Source organism: Oncorhynchus nerka, linkage group LG8 (assembly GCF_034236695.1).
Source record: "Oncorhynchus nerka isolate Pitt River linkage group LG8, Oner_Uvic_2.0, whole genome shotgun sequence".
NCBI lineage: Eukaryota > Metazoa > Chordata > Actinopteri > Salmoniformes > Salmonidae > Oncorhynchus > Oncorhynchus nerka.
The window spans coordinates 36,195,741-36,222,204 of NC_088403.1; the positions used below are offsets into that span (position 1 = coordinate 36,195,741).

Here is a 26,464-nt window from a genome sequence, read left to right on the forward strand (position 1 = left end):
TTTTGCACAAAAAAAGCTTTTTGTGGCAGCAAGACAAGTTCTAATATCAATTAAATGGTAGTGCTTTGCAGTGCATTGTCAAATGGTTTGACTCACATACGTTTAAAATGTAAATAGAGGGAAAATAGAAATATATGTATTTCGGTGGCTCATGAACGCCTAAACTGGGCACGTACTCTCTACCAATGGCAAAGCCCGATGTTACTGCTCTTGTCCAATAGTGTCCGCTTTCACAGGGCAGTGGGTCCATTCTCACCGCGTTTGTTCCTTCAATGTTGGCAGAGGGCCGCTGTCCTAGCAGATATTGGTATAATAGCCCAAGCACTTCAAATGGTGAGGTTTGTCTTGTTTAGCGCGTCCACTTCTTTAATTCTACTGTCAAGGAGAGTTCTACAAAAGAGGAACCAACACGAGTAAGCTAATGTGCTAAGATTGTAACTGGAAGTATCAAGTTTGTGTACACGGGTAATTTTGCAGATTTAATCCAACAAGAGGCGCTAGTTAGCTAACATAGCCAGCTAAATACTTCATTTTGTTGTTACCGAGGCGGAGTTGCTTTTCATAGCGAGCAACATGCCGGAATATCTGGAGGACCCGTCTGTTCTCACCAAAGATAAACTCAAGAGCGAGCTTTTGGCCAACAATGTTGCTCTCCCAACCGGAGACCAGCGAAAAGAAGTTTATGTGCGTCTGTATCTGAAAAACTTGACCGTGCAGAACAACAAGATCCTATCTACAGACGCCTTCTCCAGCGACGAGGAGTTGCTTGTCCCGGTAGTGTCAAACAAAAGTCGCTCGGGCAGGGTGAGTTGTTGTAAGATTTCTTTCCCGCGCGCGAATATAGTAATTGTAACAATGTTTCCATTGTGAATGTTACAAGTAAATGTAGAAAAGAAAGTTACTGTTTTTGAAAGGGTGTTTTAATCTCCCCTTTAAAAAAAACAGATGTGATTTGGTATTGTAGGTAATTACATTTTATTTAATTGTTTTACATGCATAACATTTTAAATATCGTTATTTTCAATTACAGCGTGTTCCATCTCGTTTAAATATAAAACGCACACATTTTAGCTGTATTGTATTACAAATCAGTTTAAAGTTTCCCGCTTAAAATATCTGCCACTGCTGAATGCACCCTTATGGAAACCCGTTCTCGCCACTCGTGTTTTGTGTGTAAATATCCGTACTACTTAAAATGTCGAGATATGTAAGTAAACATGTCCATACTAAACCGAATTTGAGATATGTCAATCAAGGTTCGATATACTAACTCGAAATTTAGATAGTAGAACATAGAGTTCCTTCAGAAAGTATTCCTACGCCTTGATTTATAACATTTGTTGTTGAGCCTAAATTCAAAATATATTAAATTGATTTCTCTCACACCCATCTACACAATACCCCATAATGACAGTGAAAACAGTTTTACAAATGTATTAAAGTAAATACAGAAATCAAATTTACATAACTACTCACATGGCAAGAGCTTTGCACACCTGGATTGTACAACATTTGCACATTATTTTTGAAATTCTTCAAGCTCTTTCAAGTTGGATGTTGATCATTGCTAGACAGCATTTTCAAGTAAAAACTGTATTTTGGCTACTTAATGTCATCTTTAGCCTCAAGGTGAAATCCCTGAGTGGTTTCCTTCCTCTGGCAACTGAGTTAGGAAAGATGCCTGTATCGTTGTAGTGACTGTGTGTATTGATACACCATCCACATTTGAATGAATAAATTCATGCTCAAATGTCTGCTTTTATTTTTACCCATTTATCAATAGGTGCCTTTTTTGTGAAGCATTGAAAAACTTCCTTGGTCTTTTTGGTTGAATCTGTGTTTGAAATTGACTACTCGTCTGAGGAAACTTACAGATAATTGCATGTGTGGGGTGCAGAGAGGTAGTCATAAAAACTTCTTTTTTTAACACTATTATTGCACAGTCCATGTACTTATTAAGTGCTTTTACCCCTGAACTTAAGTATTGCCATAATAAACATTTACATTTAAGTCATTTAGCAGACGCTCTTATCCAGAGCGACTTACAAATTGGTGCATTCACCTTATGACATCCAGTGGAGCAGCCACTTTACAATAGTGCATCTAAATCTTTTAAGGGGGGTGAGAAGGATTACTTTATCCTATCCTAGGTATTCCTTAAAGAGGTGGGGTTTCAGGTGTCTCCGGAAGGTGGTGATTGACTCCGCTGTCCTGGCGTCGTGAGGGAGTTTGTTCCACCATTGGGGGGCCAGAGCAGCGAACAGTTTTGACTGGGCTGAGCGGGAACTGTACTTCCTCAGTGGTAGGGAGGCGAGCAGGCCAGAGGTGGATGAACGCAGTGCCCTTGTTTGGGTGTAGGGCCTGATCAGAGCCTGGAGGTACTGAGGTGCCGTTCCCCTCACAGCTCCGTAGGCAAGCACCATGGTCTTGTAGCGGATGCGAGCTTCAACTGGAAGCCAGTGGAGAAAAGGGGTTAAATACTTAATGACTCAAGACATTTCAGCTTTTCATTTTTTATTAATTTGTAAAAATGTCTAAACAACGTCACTTTGACAGTATGGGTATTGTGCGGAGACCGGTGACACATCTCAATTTAATCAGTTTTAAATTCAGGCTCTAACACAACAATGTGGGAAAAGGCAAGGGCTGTGAAAACTTTCTGAAGACATTGTACCTGTCAATGTAATGTAGGACTAGATTGGCAGTTCTTAAAAACTCAACTCTACAGTGTGTTGTCAAGTATCAAGGTAACAGCTGTCACCTTCATGTGCAACAGTCTGGGTGTTTTTCCTAATCCACCAAGCCTCCCCTTTCTTATTTGGGAAAGTTGTGGGACGGCTTTAATGAAATTATATTTGTTACGCATTTGTGAAAAACAGCTGTTCTTAGGGTTAGTGTACTGTATAGTAGGCCTACAAAATTGGAATGCATTGTATGCGTGATTTAAAGAAAAATGTATTCAGGTGCGTACACCTTTGTTGCAATGCATCGGTTGTGAATGACTGAATGAAAAAAACTGCTTGCTGACACACAACTTCTGCAGTTCACACTAGTCTTTGTACATTGAGGTGAGGTTACGCTCACCTCACCTGTATTTGCTCAGTTTTAGGGAGGGAACCATTGACATTTGTTGAGAGGTGTTGACAGTGAAGAATATCAATCACTTGTCTTCTGCCCACAAAAACACTGAAACTATATAATTCAGATTGTTTAATAGTCACATGTACAGGGTTGCAGGGTACAGTGAAAATAGGCTTTGAGCTCCAACATGCAGGACTAGTGAAGTAAAATAATTAAAATTGTAATAGAAATAGCACTATAGATGTAACTGGCAGTAATGAATGAGTAAATAAATGTCCATTGGGGTGGAGGCAGAGTAAAGAATGTTGAGGGGGTGGAGTGACCATGCGGTTAAACCATTTAATCTTCTCGGAGTTGTGTATGCAGAAGAATTTGAAGTTATTAAACGTCTCCACGCGGCCCTGTTGATGAGGATGGGCCCTTGTCCAGCCTGGTTCCTTCTGAAGTCCACAATCAGCTCCTTTGTTTTGCTAACATTGAGGGAGAGGTTGTTTACCTGGCACCACACCATCAGAGTGCCTACCTCCTCCCTGTACGCTGTGTTGTTGGTGATCAGGCCTACTACTGACATGTCTTGATTGAGTTGGAACTGTGTGAGGCCATGCAGTCATGGGTATACAGATAATACAGGAGGGGACTGAGGATGCACCCTTGTGGGGCCCCTGTATTGAGGATCGGTGTCGAGGAGGTAATGTTAACCAACCTTCACCACTTGGGGGCAGCCCATCAGAAAGTCCAGGACCCAGTTGCATAGGGAGGAGTTCAGCCCCAGGGCTGTGTATTGAGCTTATAGGGCACAATCCACGGGAAGCTAGAAGTTCAATCAAATTATATTTTTTACTTACTGTCCCGGTGGGCAGGACGGTTGTTCATTATGAAGAGTGGAATTGGGGACTAAAGACAACAGACCCACGTTTGCAAAGTCTGTTTAATAATACGTTATGTTAGGAATGTCTTATTCTCCCTGTCATAATGACCAACCATCCTGCCCCATGGCACAGTAAGTTGAAATTAAATTGAACTTCCCTCTGACAGTTTTTGTGCAACCCAATAAGCTAGGAAGCAACCATGGTGTATGCAAATACCTAAAAGCAGCTAGTGTCACAAGTGGTGGACTCCACAGAAGGGATGGAGCTGGACTGGAGATGTTTTGTTTATGTTAGGGGAAAAGTCTAGGTATGCAGAGAAGAGGAAAGAAACTTCAAGGAGTTCTGAGTGCGCTGGAAATGGCATTATAGAATAGGTAATGGAATTGAAGGAAATCGAGGTTCCTGGTGTGGAGGATAGGGCTCTTTTCCTATTGTGTTTCTCTATTGAGGAAATACTTTCTGTGGAAGTCTGCACGTATTCCCTTATCACTGAACATATGTTTGGTTAACTGTGTGTGTAGGCTAGTACTTTTTCATTAGATTTAAATGCTATCGTAGCAGTGCTCTTCCTGGTGTTTTCATATAGTCACCTGACTCCCAAGCATGTCTGTCTGTGATTTACAGCTTACCATAAAGCAGTTGAGGCAGTCATCCACTGGCACACTCAGAACTTTAAACACTTTTTCACTCATAATAGCTATCAAAGTAAACCTTTTGGGATAAAAGTGAAGAAAAACTGTTCCCCCCCCCCCCCCCAAAGGTTTAGTTCAACTAAGGTTGAATGGTTTATTGTCATTTGGAGTGAATTGTTTCACATGCAGCAGTCATCATAAGGACCACAGATATGAAAAGCATCCATAACGGTGATTAGCCATGTGCACATCATGATTCACAACCAAGCAGTTTGTTATAGTTTACCCCTGAAGCCACATAACATAGTCAGTTTCAATATTACTTCGCCAAGCCATGATTTCTGTCTGAATAGAAACAACTTAGTCAGACTGAGAGCATTATGGAAATCTAGGCGATCATGCGACTGGACTATGTTAAACCATATTGTTCTGCAATGCATTGACGCAATCTTCATTCCATGTAATTTAAACCTCTAGTGTACAAACCTTCTGCAAGTTGCCTAGTGCAAAACTTAAAGCACAGGGATTGTCTGGGCCTTGGGGCTATCCATGACCTCAGTGCCTTGATATCACTTTTAAAATGTGTGGTCGGAGAGCGGAAGATAAGTGAGGGAATAAACTGGATGTCAGGAATGTTATTTTTCCCGTTATTTTTTCCTTGGAATTATGTGATTATATAATGTGCTCAGCTGGGCTGAGATCCAGCTCTAACTTTACTGAGGCCTACAGTAAGGAGTCTAGTATAAGCTAGTGGGAGACTGATAGCTGCTAAATCCCCCTGTGTGTCTGTCTGGGATTCTTTCCCTCTCTCTCTTTACTACTCCCACCAAGGTTTGCACATTTTGTGGAATATTCAGAGGTGGAAACTTAATGTGGGAATTAACGGAAATATATGCAAATTAATATGAATACCATTTAAATGTTGTTTTTGTTGCATTGCATATATTTACCATATCATATGGAGGAAAAACCTTTTACCTCATCATAAGTAGACATCATTAAAATGATTAAATCCTTCCAAAAAAAGAATGTGGGAATTGAATTGAACTAATTAAATGAGTTGACTCTTCACATGGGATGATTTCACTGAACAACAACAGAAAGGGAATATTGAATGATCCATTGCATCTCCCAGAAATATTTTCAACATACATCTGTAAAATGATCATTTCTAGACTAAAGCTTTGGTTGTCTTCCTCTCAGGCTTCCTTGTCTTCTCCCTGGACCTCCTCAATGTCCACCTCTTGAACATCAGACTCTGGGGCCTCATCTTCACTGTCACTTTCCAACGTTGTTGAGGATGGCTTGTTGTCAGGCTCAAAAAGCCTCAAATTTGCCCAGATGGCCACCAATTTTTCAACCCTTGTATTGGTCAGCCTGTTGTGTGCTTTGGTGTGTGTGTTCCCAAACAAGGACCAGTTGCGCTCTGAGGCGGCTGATGTTGGTGGGGTTTGGAGGAAAGAGCCTCAGATCCACAAAGTCCCTTCCACCAGGTGGCTGATGAGATATGTTGGCACAACTGCCATATTGCATCTCCATCCCAAAGCCCTTGCTTGGAAGTGTACTTTGCCAGACTGCCAAGAACCTTGCCCATGGTAGTGATGACACCATAGACCTTGTTGATCTCATACTTGGGGTCCAACGTGGATACTGCGGCATGTACGGGCTTCAGGCAGAAGTCTTCACACTTTTTGATGCCTTTCACAACGGCAGTTTCCTCTGCATGGCGCAACAGTGAAGTGGGTAGGGCAGTACAGATTTCTGCAAGCAGAGTCTGAACATCAGACAGGATGGTATTGTCTCCCTCAATCTGTGCAATGGCTACTGCTATAGGTTTCAGGCTGCTTACCACACTCTCCCAAAATACATAATCCAGAAGGATCCTTTTGATGGGGCTGTCCATATCGGCAGACAGTGATATGGCCATTTCTTGGAGAGACTCCTTCCTCTCCAGGAGACTGTCAAACATGATGACAACACCACCCCAACGGGTGTTGCTGGGCAGCTTCAATGTGGTGCTCTTATTCTTCTCACTTTGCTTGGTGAGGTAGATTGCTGCTATAACTCTGACGCTTCACATACCTAACGATTTCCTTGGCTCTCTTGTAGAGTGTATCCATTGTTTTCAGTGCCATGGTGTCCTTTAGGAGCAAATTCAATGCATGAGCAGCACAGCCAATGGGTGTGATGTGAGGGTAGGACTCCCCCACTTTAGACTAAGCAGCCATCATGTTCACAGCATTGTCTATCACCTTCTGTGGTCCAAGGTCATTGCCTTCAGCTCATCTGCAATGTACAGACTGGTGTGTCTGTCCCTTGTGTCTGTGCTCTTGTAGAATACTGGTTGAGGGGTGGAGATTATGTAGTTTATTATTCCTTGACAACGAACATTCGACCACCCATCAGATGATTGCAATACAGTCTGCTTTCTCTATGATTTGGTTGACCTTCACTTGAACTCTGAACTCTGCATCCAGCAAATGAGTAGAGAAATAATGTCAGTTGGAGTGGTGTATGCTGAGCAAAGACCATTCAGAAATCTCTTCCCATACACATTTCCTGTGAGCATCAGAGGTGAACCAGTTGTATACACAGCTCAAGCAAAACATTCCTCAGCATTTCTCTGACTACGTTCCTCCATTGAGTCCAGGAGGACCATAAGCTGTTGCTACCGATAAGGTGTCTGATTCATCATTTTCACCTCGAATAGAAGTAGAGGGACTTTTGTCAGAGGTTGCTTGTTGTGAGCGCTGAGGGAACTTTATGCACTTGTCCAGATGATTCTGCATCTTTGGTGCATTCTTCACGTGATTTGGCACAGTATTTGCAAATGTACACAGCTTCTTCTTCTATTTTAGCTGCAATGAAATGTCTCCACACATCAGATAGTGCCCGTGGCATTTTCCTGTAAAGATGCAATTTAATGTACCGATAAATTAAGCAGTTACATTAAACACCTCCTTTGTAAGATACATGTAAAAAATATAAATATATTTTTTCACTGTTATTTAACCAGGTAGGCTAGTTGAGAACAAGTGCTCATTTACAACTGCGACCTGGCCAAGATAAAGCAAAGCAGTGCGACACAAACAACAACAGAGTGTTCATTCCATGTGTAAATCATACAGTCAATAGCACAATAGAGAAAAAAAAAGTATATATACAGTGTGTGCAAATGAGGTAAGGCAATAAATGGGCCATAGTGGTGAAATAATTACAATTTAGCAATTAAACACTGGAGTGATATATGTGCAGTAGATGAATGTGCAAGTAGAGACTCTGGGGTGCAAAGAAGCAAAACAATAAATAACAGTATGGGGATGAGGTAGTTGGATGGGCTATTTACATGTGCAGTGATCTGTGAGCTGCTCAGACAGCTGGTGCTTAAAGTTAGTGAGGGAGATATGGATCTCCAGCTTCAGTGATCTTTGCAATTCTTTCCAGCAGAGAACTGGAAGGGAAGGCGGCCAAATGAGGAATTGACTTTGGGGGTGACCAGTGAAATATAGCTGCTGGAGCGTGTGCTATGGGTGGGTGCTGCTATGGTGACCAGTGAGCTGAGATAAGGCGGAGCTTTACCTAGCAAAGACTTATAGATGACCTGGAGCCAGTAGGTTTGGCGACGAATATGAAGCGAGGGCCAGCCAACGAGAGCGTACAGGTCGCAGTGGTGGGTAGTATATGGGGCTTTGGGGACAACGGATGGCACTGTGATAGACTACATCCAATTTGCTGAGTAGTCGCCAAAGTCAAGGATCTGTAGGATAGTCAGTTTTGCGAGGGTATGCTTGGCAGCATGAGCGAAGGATGCTTTGTTGCGAAATAGGAAGCAGATTCTAGATTTAATTTTGGATTGGAGATGCTTAATTTGAGTCTGGAAGGAGAGTTTACAGTCTAATCAGACACCTAGAATATGTGGACAACTACAAATACCTAAGTCAGAACCGTCCACAATAGTGATGCTGGGTGGGCAATCAGGTGCAGTCAGCGATCTGTTGAATAGTATCCATTTAGTTTTACTTGCATTTAAGAGCAGTTGGAGGCCACGGAAGCAGTGTTGTATGGCATTGAAGCTTGTTTGGAGGTTTGTTAACACAGTGTCCAAAGAAGTGCCAGAAGTATACAGAATAGTGTCGTCTGCGTAGAGGTGGATCAGAGAATCACCAGCAGCAAAAGCGATATCATAGGTGTATACAGAGAAAAGAGTCGGCCCGAGAATTGAACCCCATAGAGACTGCCAGAGGTCCGGACAACAGGCTGGTGAACCAGCCACGGCAGTCATTTGAGAAACCAAGGCTGTCGAGTCTTCCAATAAGAATGTGGTGATTGACAGAGTCGAAAGCCTTGGCCAGGTCGATGAATACAAGCTGCGCACAGTATTGTCTCTTATCAATGGCGGTTATGATATCGTTTAGGACCTTGAGCGTGGCTGAGGTGCACCCATGACCAGCTCGGAAACCAGATTGCATAGCGGAGAAGGTACGGTGGGATTCGAAATGGTCGGTGATCTGTTTGGTAAATTGGCTTTCAAAGACCTTAGAAAGGCAGGGTAGGATAGATATAGCAGTTTGGGTCTAGAGCGTCTCCCCCTTTGAAGAGGGGGATGACCGCGGCAGCTTTCAAATCTTTGGGATGTCAGACGATACGAAAGATGTTGAACAGGCTAATAGGGGTTGCAACAATTTTGTCTGATAATTTAGAAAGAGAGGGTCCAGATTGTCTAGCCCTGCTGATTTGTAGGGGTCCAGATTTTGCAGCTCTTTCAGCACATCAGCTATTTGGGTGAAGGAGAAATGGGGGAGGCTTGAGCAAGTTGCTGTGGGGGGTGCAGGGCTGTTGACCAGGGTCGGGTTGGCCGGGTGGGAAGCATGGCCGGCCATAGAAAAATGCTTATTGAAGTTCTCAATTATTGTGGATTTATCGGTGGTAAACAGTGTATCCTAGCCTCAGTGCAGTGTGTAGCTGGGAGGAGTTGCTCTTATTCTCCATGGACTTTACAGTGAAACATGAATGGAAACAGGTGAATTAACACTCCTCAGCTAGCAGGCTCATGCAAGCTAAAACCCACATGGTAGCAAAAACTAACTAGCAGAAATTAACAAATTAGAAATTATTTGAACACACTTTGCTGTAGGCTACTATTTACTAGTTAAAAACATGTATGTCATATGAAATATTCACCACACCCAGTATTGTAATCAAAATAGAAAGCATGTAGTCCTTGGCTCAGTGTAGTAGTGTGGGCTCAATAGCATCTAATTTGTGTGCAAGATCTTGCGAATCTGTTGCACATGTGATTGAAGAATGCACTGAGTATGCAGAGGGTTGCAATTCCATTTAATTGGGGATAGTTTAACCAAAATATGCCACAAGACCTAGAGTTGCCTTGTGTATCTCACAAAAGGTTCTCTGTTATAAAGCTAACTTTTTTTGATGAATTTTAAGCCAAATTCTCAGGCTTAAAATGTCTTCAAAAATCAGGAAATCTACTGAAAGGTTTCCAACCCTTTGCAACCCTACTCCCACCCCATCAAATGTTCTACGGCAGAGTTCCAATGGAAAGTGGCAAAAACCATAGAAATAGAGTTATAGAACTTCCTGATTCCTGTCACTTTTTGGCTTGCATCATTATAAGTCAGTCAGCCAGAGTATTCCCAACTCTTACCACCTCTGCCATGCTCAGTTTAATGTGTAAGAAATTTGATTTGCTATCGGCTGGCCAATTTTAGAGTTGTAATCTTGGTGGGGCAAACAAAACATGGGATGCATGCCTGCAAAGCCACTACACATAAACATAGCTGATATGGCAGATTTGTTCAAACAAATGTACAAACTATGATATAAGGGGATGACAAGCAGATAAGAGGCAATCCGTAATTTCGATTAAGACAATGAGCAAGTGACAATGGACATGGTCAATTTAACTTTGTTCAGCACTTTTGAAATGTACAGGAACAGAATTCAGAACATGGGCCATTCTTAGTGTACTCCCTGTACACGTCAGAACCGTAAGATAAATAAATGGGCCATATAAACAGACAATGAATGCTCTTACAATATTCTATGATTACATTTCTCTAAAACAGGTTTAGGCTGTTTGTGCACCACCAAGTTAGAACAGTAGGTGAAAATAGACTACACAGCCACTCCATTGAATAGCAGGCTAACGTTAATGGTTTCTTTGCAACGCTTGCAGTTAGCTACTGACTCCTTCCAAATTACGCATGGTTGAATTTGCGATTTCCAACTTGTTTGGTAATCTTTATGTACAATGGCTGATGAGAACCCATATGTTCGATCTACAATTTCTCTTCATATGACAAGGATTTGCCAGTAGGTTGTCAACTTGATGACAACTGTTGACTGAAAGTAAAATCAGTCCAATCAAAGTTACTGTAGAGAAGGTGATTTGATGTCGTGTCATTCTATCTGTGGCTAATGACCTTGAGTCTTCTTGGATGGGCACTTCTAATATAACTCTATGACAGCACTCAAGGGGTTTACCCTGCAACGCTCCATATTTTCTGCTGGCTTGCCCCACCACCACATAAAGCGGTGAGCTAGGCTGAAACACCTGCATTTTGGAGCTGCCTTATTCAAGAAGAAAAAAAATAGACCATGTTTGTATGCGGCTTTATTAACTCAATGATATACAGTACTGGTCAAAAGTTTTAGAACACCTAAAATACTTTTTTCTACATCGTAGAATAATAGTGAAGATATCAAAACTATGAAATAACACATGGAATCTGCCATGTAGTAACCAATAAAGTGTAAAGCAAATAACGACTTTGCACACGCTTGGCATTCTCTCAACCAGCTTCATGAGGTAGTCACCTGGAATGCATTTCAATTCACAGGTGTGCCTTCTTAAAAGTTAATTTGTGGAATTTCTTAATGCGTTTGAGACAATCACGTTGCGTTGTGACCAAGGTACAGAAGATGGCCCTATTTGGTAAAAGACCAAGTCCATATTATGGTAAGAACAGCTCAAATAAACAGCGTGAAATGATAGTCCATTACTTTAAGACATAGTCAGTCAATAAGGAACATTTCAAGGACTTTCACAAAAAGTGCAGTCACAAAAACCAAGCGCTATGATAACTGGCACTCATGAGGACTGCCACAGGAATGGAAGAACCAGAGTTACCTCTGCTGCAGAGGATAAGTTCATTAGACTTCCCAGCCTCAGTATGTGCAGCCCAGATAAATGCTTCAGTGTTCAAGTAACACGCATCTCAACATCAACTGTTCAGAGGAGACTGCGTGAATCAATCCTTCCTGATCAAATTGCTGCAAAGAAACCACTACTAAAAGACACCAATAAGAAGAATAGACTTGCTTGGGTCAAGAAACACGAGCAATGGACATTACACCGGTGGAAATTTGTCCTTTGGTCTGGAGTCCAAATTGGAGATTTTTGCTTCCATCCGCTGTGTCTTCGAGACCTGGTGTGGGTGAACGGATTATCTCTGAATGTTAATTTCCCACCATAAAGCATGGTGGAGGAAGTGTTATGGTGTAAGGGTGCTTTGCTGGTGACACTGTCTGTGATTTATTTTCAATTCAAGGCACACTTAGCCAGCATGGCTACCCCAGCTTTCTGTAGCGATACGCCATCCCATCTGGTTTGGGCTTAGTGGGACTATCATTTGTTTTTCAACAGGACAATGGCCTAACACACATCCAGGCTGTGTAAGGGCTATTTTACCAAGAAGGAGAGTGATGGAGTGCTGCATCAGATGACCTTGCCTCCACAATCCCCCGACCTCAACCCAATTGAGATGGTTTGGGATGAGGCAGACCACAGCGTGAAGGGAAAGCAGCCAACAAGTACGCCGCATATGTGGGAACTCCTTCAACACTGTTGGAAAAGCATTCCAGGTGAAGCTGGTTGAGAGAATGCCAAGCGTGTGCTACGCTGTCAAGGCAAAGGGTGGCTATTTGGAAAATCTCAAATAACATTTTGGGTTATTTAATGATTCCTTATGTGTTATTAAATAGTTTTTGTGTTCACACTGTAGAAAATAGTACAAATAAATTGAAACCCTTGAATGAGTAGGTGTTCTAAAACTTTTGACCGGTAGAGTATATGAAATATTAGTTCAAATCGACGCATGGCTTTTATTCCAGCTGTTAATTAAGGAATATGAATCAGTAATGCATGCACAGAAAGTGATATGGTTGTTTAGCTCTGTGGAAGAGGTGTCCTGGGGCTGGGCAGTCCGATATGGTCGTACACCCTAGGCCAAGGTGGAAAATACCCCCTTTCATTTTGTTGTACAAATGTGAAGTCCAAGATGGACAAAGGGGGTGCTGTTGGGGCTGTGTTTCTGGACCTAAGGAAGGCTTTTGATACTGTTAACCATGAGATTCTCATCACAAAATTGTCCAAGTTCAACTTTTCCCCTGATGCCTTGAGATGGATGAAATCATACCTTGAAGGCAGAACTCAGTGTGTCAGAGTGAGCAATGAGCTGTCGCCCACTCGTAGCTATGATGTGGGCGTGCCCCAAGGGTCAATACTGGGGCCCCTCCTGTTCAGCCTGTACATTAATGATCTGCCTTCTGTCTGTACTGGGTCTGAAGTTCAAATGTATGCAGATGATACAGTGATATATGTGCATGCAAAGAGCAAACAACAAGCTGCACAAGAACTCACTACTGTAATGGTCCAGGTTACAAAGTGGCTCAGTGACTCGTGTTTGCATCTCAATGTGAAAAAAACTGTTTGCATGTTCTTCACAAAGAGGGCAACAGATGCTACTGAGCCAGATGTCTATGTGTCAGGGGAGAAGCTCCAGGTGGTATCCGATTTTAAGTACCTTGGCATCATACTTGATTCCAACCTCTCTTTTAAAAAGCATGTGAAAAAGGTAATTCAAATAACTAAATTCAATCTAGCTAATTTCCGATTTATACGAAATTGTTTGACTACAGAGGTAGCAAAACTGTACTTCAAATCTATGATACTCCCCACTTAACATACTGCTTGACTGGTTGGTCCCAAGCTTGCTGTACAACATTAAAACCTATTCAGTCCGTCTACAAACAGGCTCTCAAAGTGCTTGATAGGAAGCTCAATAGCCATCATCATTGTCACATCCTTAGAAAGCATGAGCTCTTGAGTTGGGAAAATCTTGTGCAATACACCGACGCATGTCTTGTATTCAAGATCCTTAATGGCCTGGCTCCCCCTCCACTCAATATTTTTGTTAAACAGAAAACCCAGACATATGGCAGCAGATCCACAAGGTCTGCCATGAGAGGTGACTGTATAGTTCCCCTAAGGAAAAGCACCTTTAGTAAATCTGCATTCTCTGTGAGAGCTTCCCATGTCTGGAATACACTGCCATCAGACACATAACTGCACCACATATCACACTTTCACAAAATGCTTGAAGACCTGGCTAAAGGTCAATCAGATTTGTGAACATGGTTCCTAGCTGTGTGTTGCCGCTTTCCATGTTGTCTGTTGTCTGTAGCTTGTGAGGTGTGGAAACACTGTTGCTTTTATGAATTTTGTCTTGCTGCTTTTTGTTCTATGTTGCTCTGTCTGTATGCTATGTCTTGCTTGTCCTATGTTGCTATGTCTTGCTTGTTCTATGGTGCTATTGTCTATATTGTAATTGTTTTTAATAACCTGCCCAGGGACTGCGGTTGAAAATTAGCCGGCTGGCTAAAACCGGCACTTTTACTGAAACGTTGATTAATGTGCACTGTCCCTGTAAAAATAAAATAAACTAAACTAAAACTAAACTATGAACTACAATCATCAGCCACTTCAAACAAATACTAGGCGATTGCCGGTTGGCCGCTATACCTTGCCTCACTACTCAAACTGAATTCTTCCACTGCTCATTAGCTGTGTACTTCAGTCTGACACTGCCGTCATTGAAGTCGTTTGTGGTGACATCAAAATGAGGTGTGTTGTACAAAACGACGTAATCAGTGATCGGATCATCTCTAACCAATCAGAGTATCAAAGCTAATGGCGAATTTTGAAACCGCCGCTTGTGTTCTGTGTCTGGCCCAACCCATCAGTTTCTGGGACTAAACAGAATGGCTAGAATGTTTGTCCTTTCTAGAAAAATACTTGTCAGCAGAGGGGAGAGATTCTCTAAAGGCCCCCCTTTCGACAAAAATTCTCTGCAGCCTGGTTGCAGGGGGTTGAAGCTGAGCTACGAACTACGAATCCGGTTTGAGGAGTTAACCTTGGTAAACTGGTACCACGAAAGTGGCTCACCTTTTTAGCCAGTTACATTTTTACAGCAACAACTCCTTCAGAACTAACCTGCTCCAGGGCAGGCTGACTCCATTTATCCTGAAAGAAATGTCTGCGCCACGAGTTGAGGACCAATGAAATCGGATACCCTTCCTCTAGCAAAGTTTGTCTCATCATCCCTTTCATTTGAGGACAAATTCAATATTTTATTAATTATACTGAACAGAAATATAAATGCCTCATGCAACAATGTCAACGGTTTCACTGAGTTACAGTTCATATAACAAAGTCAGTAAATTGAAATAAAATCATTAGGCCCTAATCTATGGATTTCACATGACTGGGCAGGGGTGCAGCCTTGGAGTGGCATAGTCCCACCCACTTGGTAGCCAGGCCCAGACAATCAGAATTAGTTTTCCTTGACAAAAGGACTTTATTACTGAGAGCATTACTCCTCAGCACCAGACCCACCCCTCAGACGATCCTGCATGGGAGGAAACCGGATGTGGCGGTCCTGAGCTAGCGTGGTTAAACGTGGTCTGTGGTTGTGATGCCTGTTGGACGTAATGCCAAATGATCTAAAACGAGATTGGAGGCAGCTTATGGTAGAGAAATGAACATTCAATTATCTGGCAACCGCTCTGGTGGACATTCCTGCAGTCAGCATGCCAATTGCAAGCTCCCTCAAAACTTGAGACATCTGTGGCATTGTGTTGTGTGACACAACTGCACGTTTTAAAGTGGCTGTTTATTGTCCCCGTCACAACGTGCACCTGTGTAATGATCATTCTGTTTAATCAGCTTCGAATCTTGGCAAAGGAGATGCTCAGTAACAGGGATGTAACAAATTTGTGCACAAAATTTGAGCGAATAAGCTTTTTTTGCTCATTTGAGGTACAAACACTTTACATGTTGCGTTTAATATTTATGTTCAGTGTCAAAAAAAATCTTAAAAGAAAAATGTCTCACATTACACATTCAGTAATGACAGTATTTGCTTTCCAAACTGTATATTTTCTCGCAATTGTATTTTGACATTTGCGAAAGGCAAACTGGCAGCCGCAATCAACCATTGACATATAGATGGCAGTTCCCATTCAAGTCAAGACTAGCAGCCATTGCTAATGTACCCATGAGTTTAAGTCAAAACCCTTCTATGGATTATATGTCTATGCCCACAACGCAACAAGCTATTCCATAGATGGAAGGAAAAGGGTGCTTGTGCATTGATAAGCACACCAAAGATGGCATTAACGATAAGTAATAAAATGCTTTGTAGTATACCGCTCTGTTTGATCTCTGGTTGTTTGTTTACCGCCTTTTGATGGTTGAGTCGTTCAGCCAGCATGTAGCATGAACAACGCAATGTGTAGAGTATTGTTGTGTAGGTTACCTCTGAATGTTTAGACAAGGAAATCCCTTCATCCTCAGGACAAGGCAGACACACTACATTGGTAGAGGCAATTGTATGTGTAATGTACACTGAGTGTACAACATTTACATTACATTTAAGTCATTTCGCAGACGCTCTTATCCAGAGCGACTTACAAATTGGAAAACATTTTAAGAACACCTTCCCAATATTGAGTTGTTTTTCTGAACAGCCTCAATTTGTTGGCATGGACCCAGACAAGGTGTCAAACATTCCACAGGGATGCTGGCCCATGTTGCCTCCAATTTTTTCCCACAGTTGTCTGGATGTCCTTTGGGTGGTGGACCATTTCTTGACACAAACTGTTGAGCTTGAAAAACCCAGCAGCGTTGCAGTTCTTGACACAAACCGGTGCGCGTGGCACCTACCACCATACCCTGTTCAAAGGCACTCAAATCTTTAGTCTGTCCTTCGTTAACCTTTCTCCTCCCATTCATCTACACTGATTTTGAAGTGACATCAATAAGGGATCAATATCTTTCACCTTGTCTTTCTGTCATGGAAAGAGCAGGTGTCTTTAATGTTTTGAACATTGTGTATATGATCCATGACTTGCATTAGGCAAACATCTTTCTGATTCATCTGAACGGGTGCTTGTTTATTTACGAGTGGTGTTTTTCAATCTGTCGGTGGTTTAGGTCAGGAGATGGCGTAAAACTAGCTCTGCTGATAATTAGTGTGTGATTAGAAACCTTTTTTACGGGGTTTAACATCTGTGGTGTTGCTTGCGAAAGCAGCCCAGGGAGCTCTCTCTCTCTCTCGCTACAGAGGTTATCTGTGGATTTCAAATGTTAAACCCTGTAATGTTCAGTAGCAGGAAAGGGATTGCAGCACGAATTGAAGTGCATTTAAAATAACTCAGAAATATAATTACTAGAACGGGCATTCCCATTCAAGTCATGGTTCTGTGATTGGTGGTAGGCTAATTCTGTGACTATAGATCTCAACACTACACCAATCTGACCTCTGTGATCCCTCTTTCACAGAAAGCCACGAGGAAAACAGACAAGCCTCGACCAGAGGACCTGGATGTGACTGAGCTGACCAGTGAGGGCCTGAAGGATGAGTTGCTCAAGTATGGAATCAACGTAGGACCCATCGTGGGTGAGTCAGTCAGTAAGAGTTGGGAATTAAGAGTTGTATTGAATTTATTTTAATAATGGACATTATTTAATTTATTTTAACAATGGACATTATTGTTGCATTCTTCATTTATTAATAAAGTTGTGTTGAATTCATTTGGATAATGTCTGAACTTTTGGCAGCCTCCACCGATAAGAGGGATTCATAAAGTTCTATTGAATTTATTTGAATGTCTTGTCATGGCAGCCTCAACCCGTAAGCTGTATGAGAGAAGGCTCCAGAAGCTGTTGGACCAGGGTCCTCCTGAGACCGTGGCTTTACCGGTGGTCATCACTCAGGTAGACAGCAACGGCAACTCTGACTCAGACCGCTACAGCGACAAGGAAGAAGGTAAGAAATGGAACAGTCAGTCATCCTCTTTATTAAGGGCGGCAGGGTAGCCTAGTGGTTAGAGCGTTGGACTAGTAACCGAAAGGTTGCATGATTGAATCCCTGAGCTGACAAGGTACAAATCTGTCGTTCTGCCCCTGAACAGGCAGTTAACCCACTGTTCTTAGGCCGTCATTGAAAATAAGAATTAGTTCTTAACTGATTTGCCTAGTTAAATAAAGGTAAAATAAATAATTCGACCAAGTTTATTACAGATTCAAATCAGATTTATCTTGGCAGTTTACACATTAGATATTTTTTTACGGAGATACCTACTCTCAAACCAAATTGGCCCTCTGGGATAATACGAATCATGGATTGATTGGTTGGTCAATAGACAGACTGACAGAGCACGATATTGCTGGACATTTTGTGTTTAGAGGTGACTACAGAACCAGAGCCTGTCTCTGTGGTGGAGAGACCTGTCAGAAGCAGAGGGAAGACCCCAGTCACCACCAGGACCCGCAACAGCCAGCACAACCGGGTAAGTCCCTCTTTTTAAAATTTTAACATCTTTATTTAATCAGTGGACAAAAGCATATCCTCACCCTAGGTCAACCTCATGGTTTGCATTCCTTCAAATCTCACAGTACAGAAGTGTTAAAATCTGAGTTAAATAGCATGCATATCTCAAGTTGTGATTTGGCCCCAAATGCTACACATTTAGCAATGATGAGTAGTCCCATTAGAAGCTATAGGATGTGCAGCAGCACAGCTGGGGTCAATAAAACCGGTCTCTAATAAACAATTTGAGAGCGAGGAAGTGTGTCCTTTATGAGATGCCTATAGGGGTGTGAATCACGTGTGTGTGGAAAACAAAGCACCAAATGTCTTTCTGAAGGACCCTCTGTGTGTCTGTCTGCTGGGAGTTAGTGCAGCAGGCTTTGATTTCAGGACTGGCCACATGACTTGGATTAGCTTGTTTTTTTTCCTTTGCCACTGGGTGCCTCTAGTCCACTATTATCGCTCGCTCTGTCCCTGTTTCATTCTTTCCTCGCAAGAACATACTTAAAGTCCCTGCTTATTATTTTTACTTTTCTTTGTGAATCCTTTTCTTTTAGGTTCTTAAAAAAAATATATTTTTAAGCCACTTTACTTTTCTCCTCTTTTCCTGATACTTTGGGAGGTGTTGGTGACATCTGGTGTCTCAAATCCTGAACGTCCCAGATGGTAACCTATTCAACTGAAGCTGCCGGTCTCATGTGGATATTGTAACCACATTAAAGGGATAGTTTGAGATTGATCTACTACCTCAAGTTAGCTGTTCCTGTGCGTTTCCAGTCATGGGCTAACTCTAGTTAGCGTTGTCTCGCACCTCTTAACTTCCTTCATACTGGAAGTATAGACGACATCAGAATGGTATCCCAGAGTTCATCTGACTCTGGGGAAGTCGATGGGCTTCATTGGCAAAATCTCGAACTGTCCCTTTTAAAAGCAACTTTACTCACTGAAGTTGGCTTTGTAAGGTGTGTTCTCAAAGAGGTGGAAGGTCGGGTGTTCTGAGACATTTGTGTGTTTTAGATCTATGCTCCGGAGGAGGAGGAGGAGGATGATGATGATCTTGAGGAAGAACATCCTGTGTTGAACATAAAGAGACCATTGAGGAGATCATCTCATAGAGTCGACCAGATGGTCCCTGCAAGCGATGATACTGTAATATACACTGAGCCTATCCATCTCCTTGGGTTTGTGGTGCAATGGAGAAGTGTTTAGCTTGATAATCACCTTTTTTTGTGGATAGTGTTAGTCATGTTATATATTTAAGGTTTATTTGGAATTGTCCGCATTTGCATCTAAAAGCTGAATTACAGCATACAAAGGCCTAAATAAGTAAAAATTAGATACAATTAGTAAGCAGCATTAAGCTGTCTCACAAAGGGATAGGCTGTCTTAATTCACTGGGTTCTCTACATCCACTATTAAATATTATATGTTTGGATTTATTTGGGAGCTACTTTTGTGTGGGTGGGTGTGTCTTCCCTTTCACCACATCACCTGGTGCCACTGTCTTCCTCAGATATAGTGAACAATGAACACTAACACAGGTGGCAGGTCTCACTTTAAGCCTAGGTGCATGATTACCTCAATTATTACGCAGCTTCCTCATTCTCTTCGTCCTACTCCAGGATGTCTCTGAGCTATCAGCTGGTGAGGGAGTTCTTCACCCTCCAAGAGAGGCAAAGACCAAGGCACCTCTGCTTCTGGTGGGTTTGTGATCAATAGACATGGGTTTTTGTCATGTCCTGAGTAAACTTTCCACTGATTCATTAGTCAGTCTTCCCTCTAATTTCCTTTCGCCTCTCTCTCCCCATCTGTCATGTTCCAGGAAGTCCTTAAGGAACCTAAGCCTATATTGGCAGAGAAGCCAAGCTCTAAGTCCACTCCCTTACTGCATGGCCTAGCCCATGCCCAGTCCACTAGGACTATCCATCAGGTTGTCCTAACAGCCAGGGCCGAGTCTCCATCACCCAGACTGACTCAGGTACCTGTGAGGTTCACTGTGGTTACTTGTCACTCACTGTCACTATGAATGGTTGTTATGTTCATGGCTCGGATTGATATTGGAAGTTGTTTAATGGGTGTACATAGCTAATGGTCACGTAGTCCCTGTGGTGTCTCTTAGTCATAGTAAGATATGTGGGACTGTGCCATTTTACATATTTTTTTCTTAATGTTGAAGAGTCACTCACCCACCCACCTGACATTTTGGCTATTTAGTCTAGTACTCTAAAGTCTCTACTGTGTCTTACCATCAGTCTGTCCCTGACCAAGCCTTCCCCCTGAATGTGAATGCTGCTGCGCTCTGGTTCCCCAAAGCCAAACCCAGTGGGCCCCCAGTCAAGAACCCCAGCCACGGTGTCCCTGAGGGGCACAAAGGTCTAGAGAGCCCCCACTCCCTGGCAGACCTGTAGGAGGGTGCTTTCCTTGCCCTTTTCACGTATTCACTCACTGGGAGATAGAAATAGCCTTTTGGTCAATCACTGGAAACTAGAAGTGATTTGTTCCATTTTAATGTATACATTTGTGTGTGAGCATACTTTCCTAACTTTGTTGGTTTTGATGTGCTTCTCACCTGTGCGACTTAACGTTAACAATGGAGACACAAGATGATGTAATCATATATTCGAGAGAGCCTGCTTCTTCAGGATCGGGACGTCGGTCCCAAGATCGAATGGGTTCAAGTGAGGTGTGGCATTAGATTGAGTTTATTGAGGCTGTAACACTGCAGGTCAAAATACATTTAAAAGATATGTCAAACAAAAAGAAGTGAATGATAAAAAATGTGGATCGAAACAATAATAATAATATATACACATTTTCAACTGTAACAATGATAAATGACCGCTGGGTGGTGAGGGCAGGGGGAGAGTCTGTTTGGGAATGTCCATAGGGACCACGGGGGCGCCCAAATGGCGCAGTTGTCTAAGGCACTGCATCTCAAGTGAATTGAACTGTAATAAAAAATATATATATATACACATATTTACGCTGTAACAATTGTAAATGTCCATTGGGGGTGGGTGGGGGGCAGGGTAATGTTTGTCTGGGGGGTTTAGGAAGCGGAGATTTTATCTTCTTGACCTTCCTGCCACCTGGTATTTATTGTAGGTGTCCTGGTGGGCAGGCAGACGGCGGAAGTAAGGGGTCCAATCAAAAACACATTTTTGCCAATAGGTACATTTATGTTAATTGTGTAGATACTATAGTCCAAACCTAATTTCTCTATCATAATCCGTTCAAATGGTATTGCCGTTTTAACCTTTGTAAAATGGCCCAAATTAGGGTGACTAAATCAATGGAGGTCAGACAAAAAGGGGCGGCAACCTGGAAAATAGCATCTTCTCGAATCCGGGGGACATAAAACAATATAGAGGTAAAATGTTTATCGATTTTGAGACTGGACAGAAGATTTCTCACAAAAACAAGCATGTCTCTGTGAAATGCGTTTTAATTTTTAATGTTTTTTTACATTTAATTTAGCCCGTTCATGCTAATTTAGCTTTTTGCGACTTGCAGACTACCACCACAACATGTCAAATGTTGTTCCTGCGAGAAAGCGGCACCGCTCTGTCAAGAGTTCGGTGCTTATGGGATGTATTAGGTTCCGAAATCCAACTTTTGGGATATAATGTTAGACCCCACGGAATTATTCAGAACATGTATAATCTTATTTGTCTTGGTAAAATGTATTTAATAAAATAAGGGAAGTGAAAGTTCATCACCAAACCGTGTTTTTGCCCACTCTGGGCAGAATTGGTGGACAACCTAGAGGAAGCCAAATGAGATGTGGCAATAGAGACAGCAGAAACCGGGGGGGGACTGGTGGTAAAGGAACTATGGAAGGTATGCTCACTGCTCCCTTCTATAGTTCTAGCTAGTCTCTAGTCTTGCTATTAAACTGGTAGAGCTACATGTCAATGTTTCGTTCCAATGGGCATACCCTGATTCACTGAGCATGGTTGGATGATTTGATCGATTTCGGGATGGGTTCGGAATCATTTACATACCATGTGTAAACGGCGAGTGCAGCACAAAGCCAAACATCTCAACTGTTTCAACGCAGTGGACAAGTTTGACCTCTGATGTAAGAAGAACTTCCTGGAAGATTTTTCTGCCACCAAGACCAAAGACCTTTTCATCCACTTCGAAAATCAATTCTCGTTTGTTTCTTGTGTGTTTATCTAATCCGAAAGCCATTCTCTTGTATTCTAGCTGTGCTGTGAGGAGGATGGTGGTCTTCCTCTCACTCTGACTACGAAAGCTCCCAGTCGTGAGCTAAACACCCTACTCAATACAGCTCTTTTAGAGGTTTGTGACATCTCTCACGTGCTATAGTACTTGGGACATCACTCTGTATTGAGTGTTTTTGTCTGCTTTTTGGATCTGTTCACAATTTGCTCAATGCTTTGATCACTGGCTATTTGTTTTGGTCTCACTCTCTTGCCATCAGTCTCTCTCCTGGGTCTGTATGGATATCAACCAACTTCTTCTATAACTGATATTTCTAATCCATATCTGTGGTAATCTCAGGATCCTGCACCAAGTATCCATGCTCCAGTAGGACAGAGCATAAGACCCCTGAAACAATGGCCTGTGGTGTGTATATGAATTTAATCACACTGTCCTCTTAGGATACACACTACTGTAATATTGCTCATTGGATTTTAAATGCACCTGTATAAGTGATGGCCAGACTCTTCTAGTATAGGATACTGATCCAGTGTGTTACTTACCCTATCCCTGTTAAAGGGGGTACCACAGGAAGTCCGCCCGCTCCAAGTAGCCAACTCTTCCCCACTACCTCGTTTGTCTGGAAATGACCCCTTGGCCTCCTTCACAGTCAGGCCTGTAAGCTACGTCTCACACCCCCTTTATCTCCATCCCTGAAAGAACAACTGGAATCCCTATCATCTCTCTCTGCCAAGTTTGACATGCTGTCCAATCGCTTTACTCGGGTATACAGTTTAAAGTATATTGTCCAATAGTTGTCCTCAAGAGTTCTGGTCTCCTCACAATGGTTTGTTGTGGTGGCACCTGGAATTTGGAACTTAATTCTGTTGTTGAGGAGTGAAAGTGATCACATTGTTTTTCCTCAGACATGGTATAGTTGTAAACATATGGGTGATGATTGTGAATGGGGCTACTGTAGTGTGTGTGTGGTGTACAGCTGTGTGATAGATGTGAGGGGAGGGGGGAGGGAAAGAAAACAGTGTTTTTTTTCTCTCGCTCTTACTAACACGCGCTCACCTCTCTTTGACCAGCAGGATCAGCTTAAGTCTAAAAATGACCTCGAACCTAAGTGGAAACAGCAGAAAAACACCCCCTTCCTCTCCTCTGTGACCCCAGTGAGGGGGCAGGACAGTGTCTCCTCGAGTATCTCTAAGGAGCCATGGGTACGAAAGTAATTCACTGCTATGCCGTATCCATGTATTACCTAGGGTCTGTGCTGGTTTGTTTGTCATGGTGGTATTATTCACAAGACAAGGTAATGGTGTTTGTCACAGGCCGTGGGTTTACCGGTGGTTTGGTCACATGGGGCATAGGACTGTAACAGGGCCATCTAGTGGTCTTTAGGAGTACACCCTCTAGCCTATCCCAAAAATAATACCCCTCTAGCCCTTATGTGAAGGTGGCGGTTTTGGCATTGACTTGGTAACACGCAAATGGAACAATGTCTCATCCTCACCCTAATCGCTCCGTGTTGGCCTCAACGTCTAAGTAATGTGTACTAAAATATGTGTGTTGCAGGTGGAGAAGATAGCAGCTGGTGAGCAGACACCCAACAGGGTGTATGAGAAGGATATCCTGAAGGAGATGTTCCCCTACGAGACCAACACTCCAACAGGAATCAAGTAAGACTGCTTCATAGGAATGACAAGACTGTGGTCTTGACTGCCTTGTTCTATTGGCATACATAAACTTCTTTAATACATCCTTGCTATATCTGGCAGACTCCCTCCCAGTTTTGTCATTCCTGTAAAGCAGTGTCCTGTAACTAATTTAAGCGTTTGTTCGTTATACTTGCCTGATGGCAACTCGTGTGTGGAATGTCACAATAAATCTCAACTTTCTTCCTCTCTCGTCCTTCTAGCGCCACCTGTCGACGGCCCATCCGAGGGGCAGCCGGCAGGCCCCTAAAGTCTGGTGACCTGTGGACAGATGAGACCCTCCTGCGCTCCTCTCACTCTTCCTACACAGAGAGCCGCACCGCCACCGTCCACAGAGTCCCCACCCTGCCCCCCTCTACCAGGCTGTTAACGTCAGTGGCACCCCCTGCTGGAAAGGCCATAGCACCACCCCATGGCCTGCCTGTCTGGCTGAAGCTGCTGCTCCTCGGCATTGTAGCTGGCTTCATATTCTTCATCTACCAGACCATGGAGACCAACGCTATGGCCCCCTTCGGAGCGTCCTCAGATTCCATGCAGACCAGTGGCAGTGAGGTCCGCAAGTGAAGCCTGGAAGACTGTGCTCTGGCAGCATAATGTTACTGCCACCACTTTCATCGTTCCTCACTTCCTTGGCATTTTTGTTTTTTTCCCCCTGTTTCCGTCACTCATAATTGGTTAAATGGTCTGGTACGGGAGCCTAATCTGTATCGATGCCTCCTGAAGACGACAATGTCCAAAATGATATATTGAACGTTGAAGATGACCACCACTTCTCATTCTAAAAATGACAATACTGTCTTCTGTTTGTTTAAGTCCGTCCTTTCCCCATCTGTGAGGCTGAGAGAAAGCCAGTCACACCAATGATCTCCAGAGAACGTACATACACCGAAACAGTGGCTTCCAAATTATGTGAACTTGCCTTATGTGGTCTATGTTTTAGTTTTACATCTCTGCATGGTGTAATCATATGATTGCATTTGCTGGAGTCTTTGAAAGAGAATTGCCTGTGTGCGTGTCTGTGTTTAACACGGTTTGCTTTTGTAATGCTGTCACCATAATCTAATGCAGTTATTAGCAAAGAAAACAGTCAGGCAAAGACTGAAGGAATTTCAACCAATTGTATTCAGATATTTCTTGATCGAACCATGTATACAGCGGGTATGTGTGTGAGATGGGGATTCTTAAAACTCATGCACACACATAGCTCTTATGTCTTTTTTTTTTATTGAAATTGTCTGTGGAGCCTAATTAGTCATGTATGTATTCATTGTAATAAATAATGTAATATCCTCTCAATAAAACTGTAATATGTAAGGATAATTTCTATTGAGGATTTTTTTTTTTAACTAAACTTGAAACAATAATAATGTGATTTTAAAGCACCATACAAAAAAACCCAAGGACACTGTACAGCAAAGAGTAAAAACAAAACGAATATTAGCTGTGAGCAGCAATGAACAGGGTTCACAGCATGACAAAGGAAACCAGATCGGTTATAAAGCAAGCACTCTGTTTCTACATGAGAATCTTTATGTGCAATAAGGGAAAGGGTGGGATACCAGTCAGTTGTACAACTGAATGCCTTCAAATGAAATGTCTCTTCTGCATTTAACCCAACCTCTCTGAATCAGTGAGGGCATTACCAAGTTTATCTCTGAATACCACAAGAATGACGCAAGTTTAGTCTAGCACTGTAGGATGGTTATATTTTGAGTGCAGCAGGTAATCATTCTTAATCATTAATAATGTATTGAGTTTATTTGCCAATTCTGGGGTCAATTTGACTAATGGTTTATGTTAAGGTAAGTTAAATATTTTCAGCGTTTAGGTTAAGTAATTTGTTTGTGTAAATGATTAAAGTCTGTTGGTACACTCCACATTAGTGTTACAAAATGCATCAATACACTCTCAGCTGTAATACTTTGACTGCGCAACCGGTAGGACTTCCAGTTTCTAAATGACCAAAATGCAATATCCACTTTTCATTATGTTCATACCACATTCTTGGGCAACAATATGTGATTATACAGATATACGAATAATGATATTTCACACTGTGTGTCTGCATAATTACATTTACATTTAAGTCATTTAGCAGACGCTCTTATCCAGAGCGACTTACAAATTGGTGCGTTCACCTTAAGACATCCAGTGGAACAGCCACTTTACAATAGTGCATCTAAATCTTTTAAGGGGGTGAGAAGGATTACTTTATCCTATCCTAGGTATTCCTGAAAGAGGTGGGGTTTCAGGTGTCTCCGGAAGGTGGTGATTGACTCCGCTGTCCTGGCGTCGTGAGGGAGTTTGTTCCACCATTGGGGGGC

At 42.4% G+C, this 26,464-nt stretch overlaps 1 protein-coding gene across 16 annotated transcripts; it reads left to right on the forward strand.

Moving 5' to 3' along the window:
• Positions 1 to 183: 183 nt before the first annotated feature.
• On the forward strand, positions 184 to 25,460 carry LOC115133229 (lamina-associated polypeptide 2, isoforms beta/gamma-like). Of its 16 annotated transcripts, none has more exons than XM_065021746.1 (13): positions 184 to 333; positions 17,226 to 17,343; positions 17,569 to 17,712; positions 18,132 to 18,235; positions 19,273 to 19,404; positions 19,878 to 19,955; positions 20,078 to 20,233; positions 22,465 to 22,560; positions 22,783 to 22,848; positions 23,002 to 23,100; positions 23,514 to 23,645; positions 24,001 to 24,104; positions 24,344 to 25,460. In XM_065021746.1, the coding sequence occupies exons 1-13, from the start codon at positions 199 to 201 to the stop codon at positions 24,702 to 24,704; spliced, it is 1,725 nt and encodes a 574-aa protein (XP_064877818.1). In that variant the 5' UTR covers positions 184 to 198; the 3' UTR covers positions 24,705 to 25,460. The 16 variants fall into 16 exon arrangements, 14 of the variants coding, with proteins under 14 accessions (XP_064877818.1, XP_029522097.2, XP_029522098.2 ...); XM_029666237.2 differs by lacking the exon at positions 184 to 333 and adding an exon at positions 420 to 804; XM_029666238.2 differs by lacking the exon at positions 184 to 333 and adding an exon at positions 420 to 804 and having other exon boundaries at positions 23,517 to 23,645.
• The last annotated feature ends 1,004 nt before the right edge of the window (positions 25,461 to 26,464 follow it).

What these genes read in the sequence shown, in the direction of transcription:
- LOC115133229 (XM_029666237.2), top strand. Translation starts at nt 574, where the DNA reads ATGCCGGAATATCTGGAGGACCCGTCTGTTCTCACCAAAGATAAACTC. An exon ending in GTATCTCTAAGGAGCCATGG is followed by an intron (nt 23,646 to 24,000) that starts GTACGAAAGTAA and finishes TGTGTGTTGCAG; the next exon opens with GTGGAGAAGATAGCAGCTGG. An exon ending in AACACTCCAACAGGAATCAA is followed by an intron (nt 24,105 to 24,343) that starts GTAAGACTGCTT and finishes TCGTCCTTCTAG; the next exon opens with CGCCACCTGTCGACGGCCCA.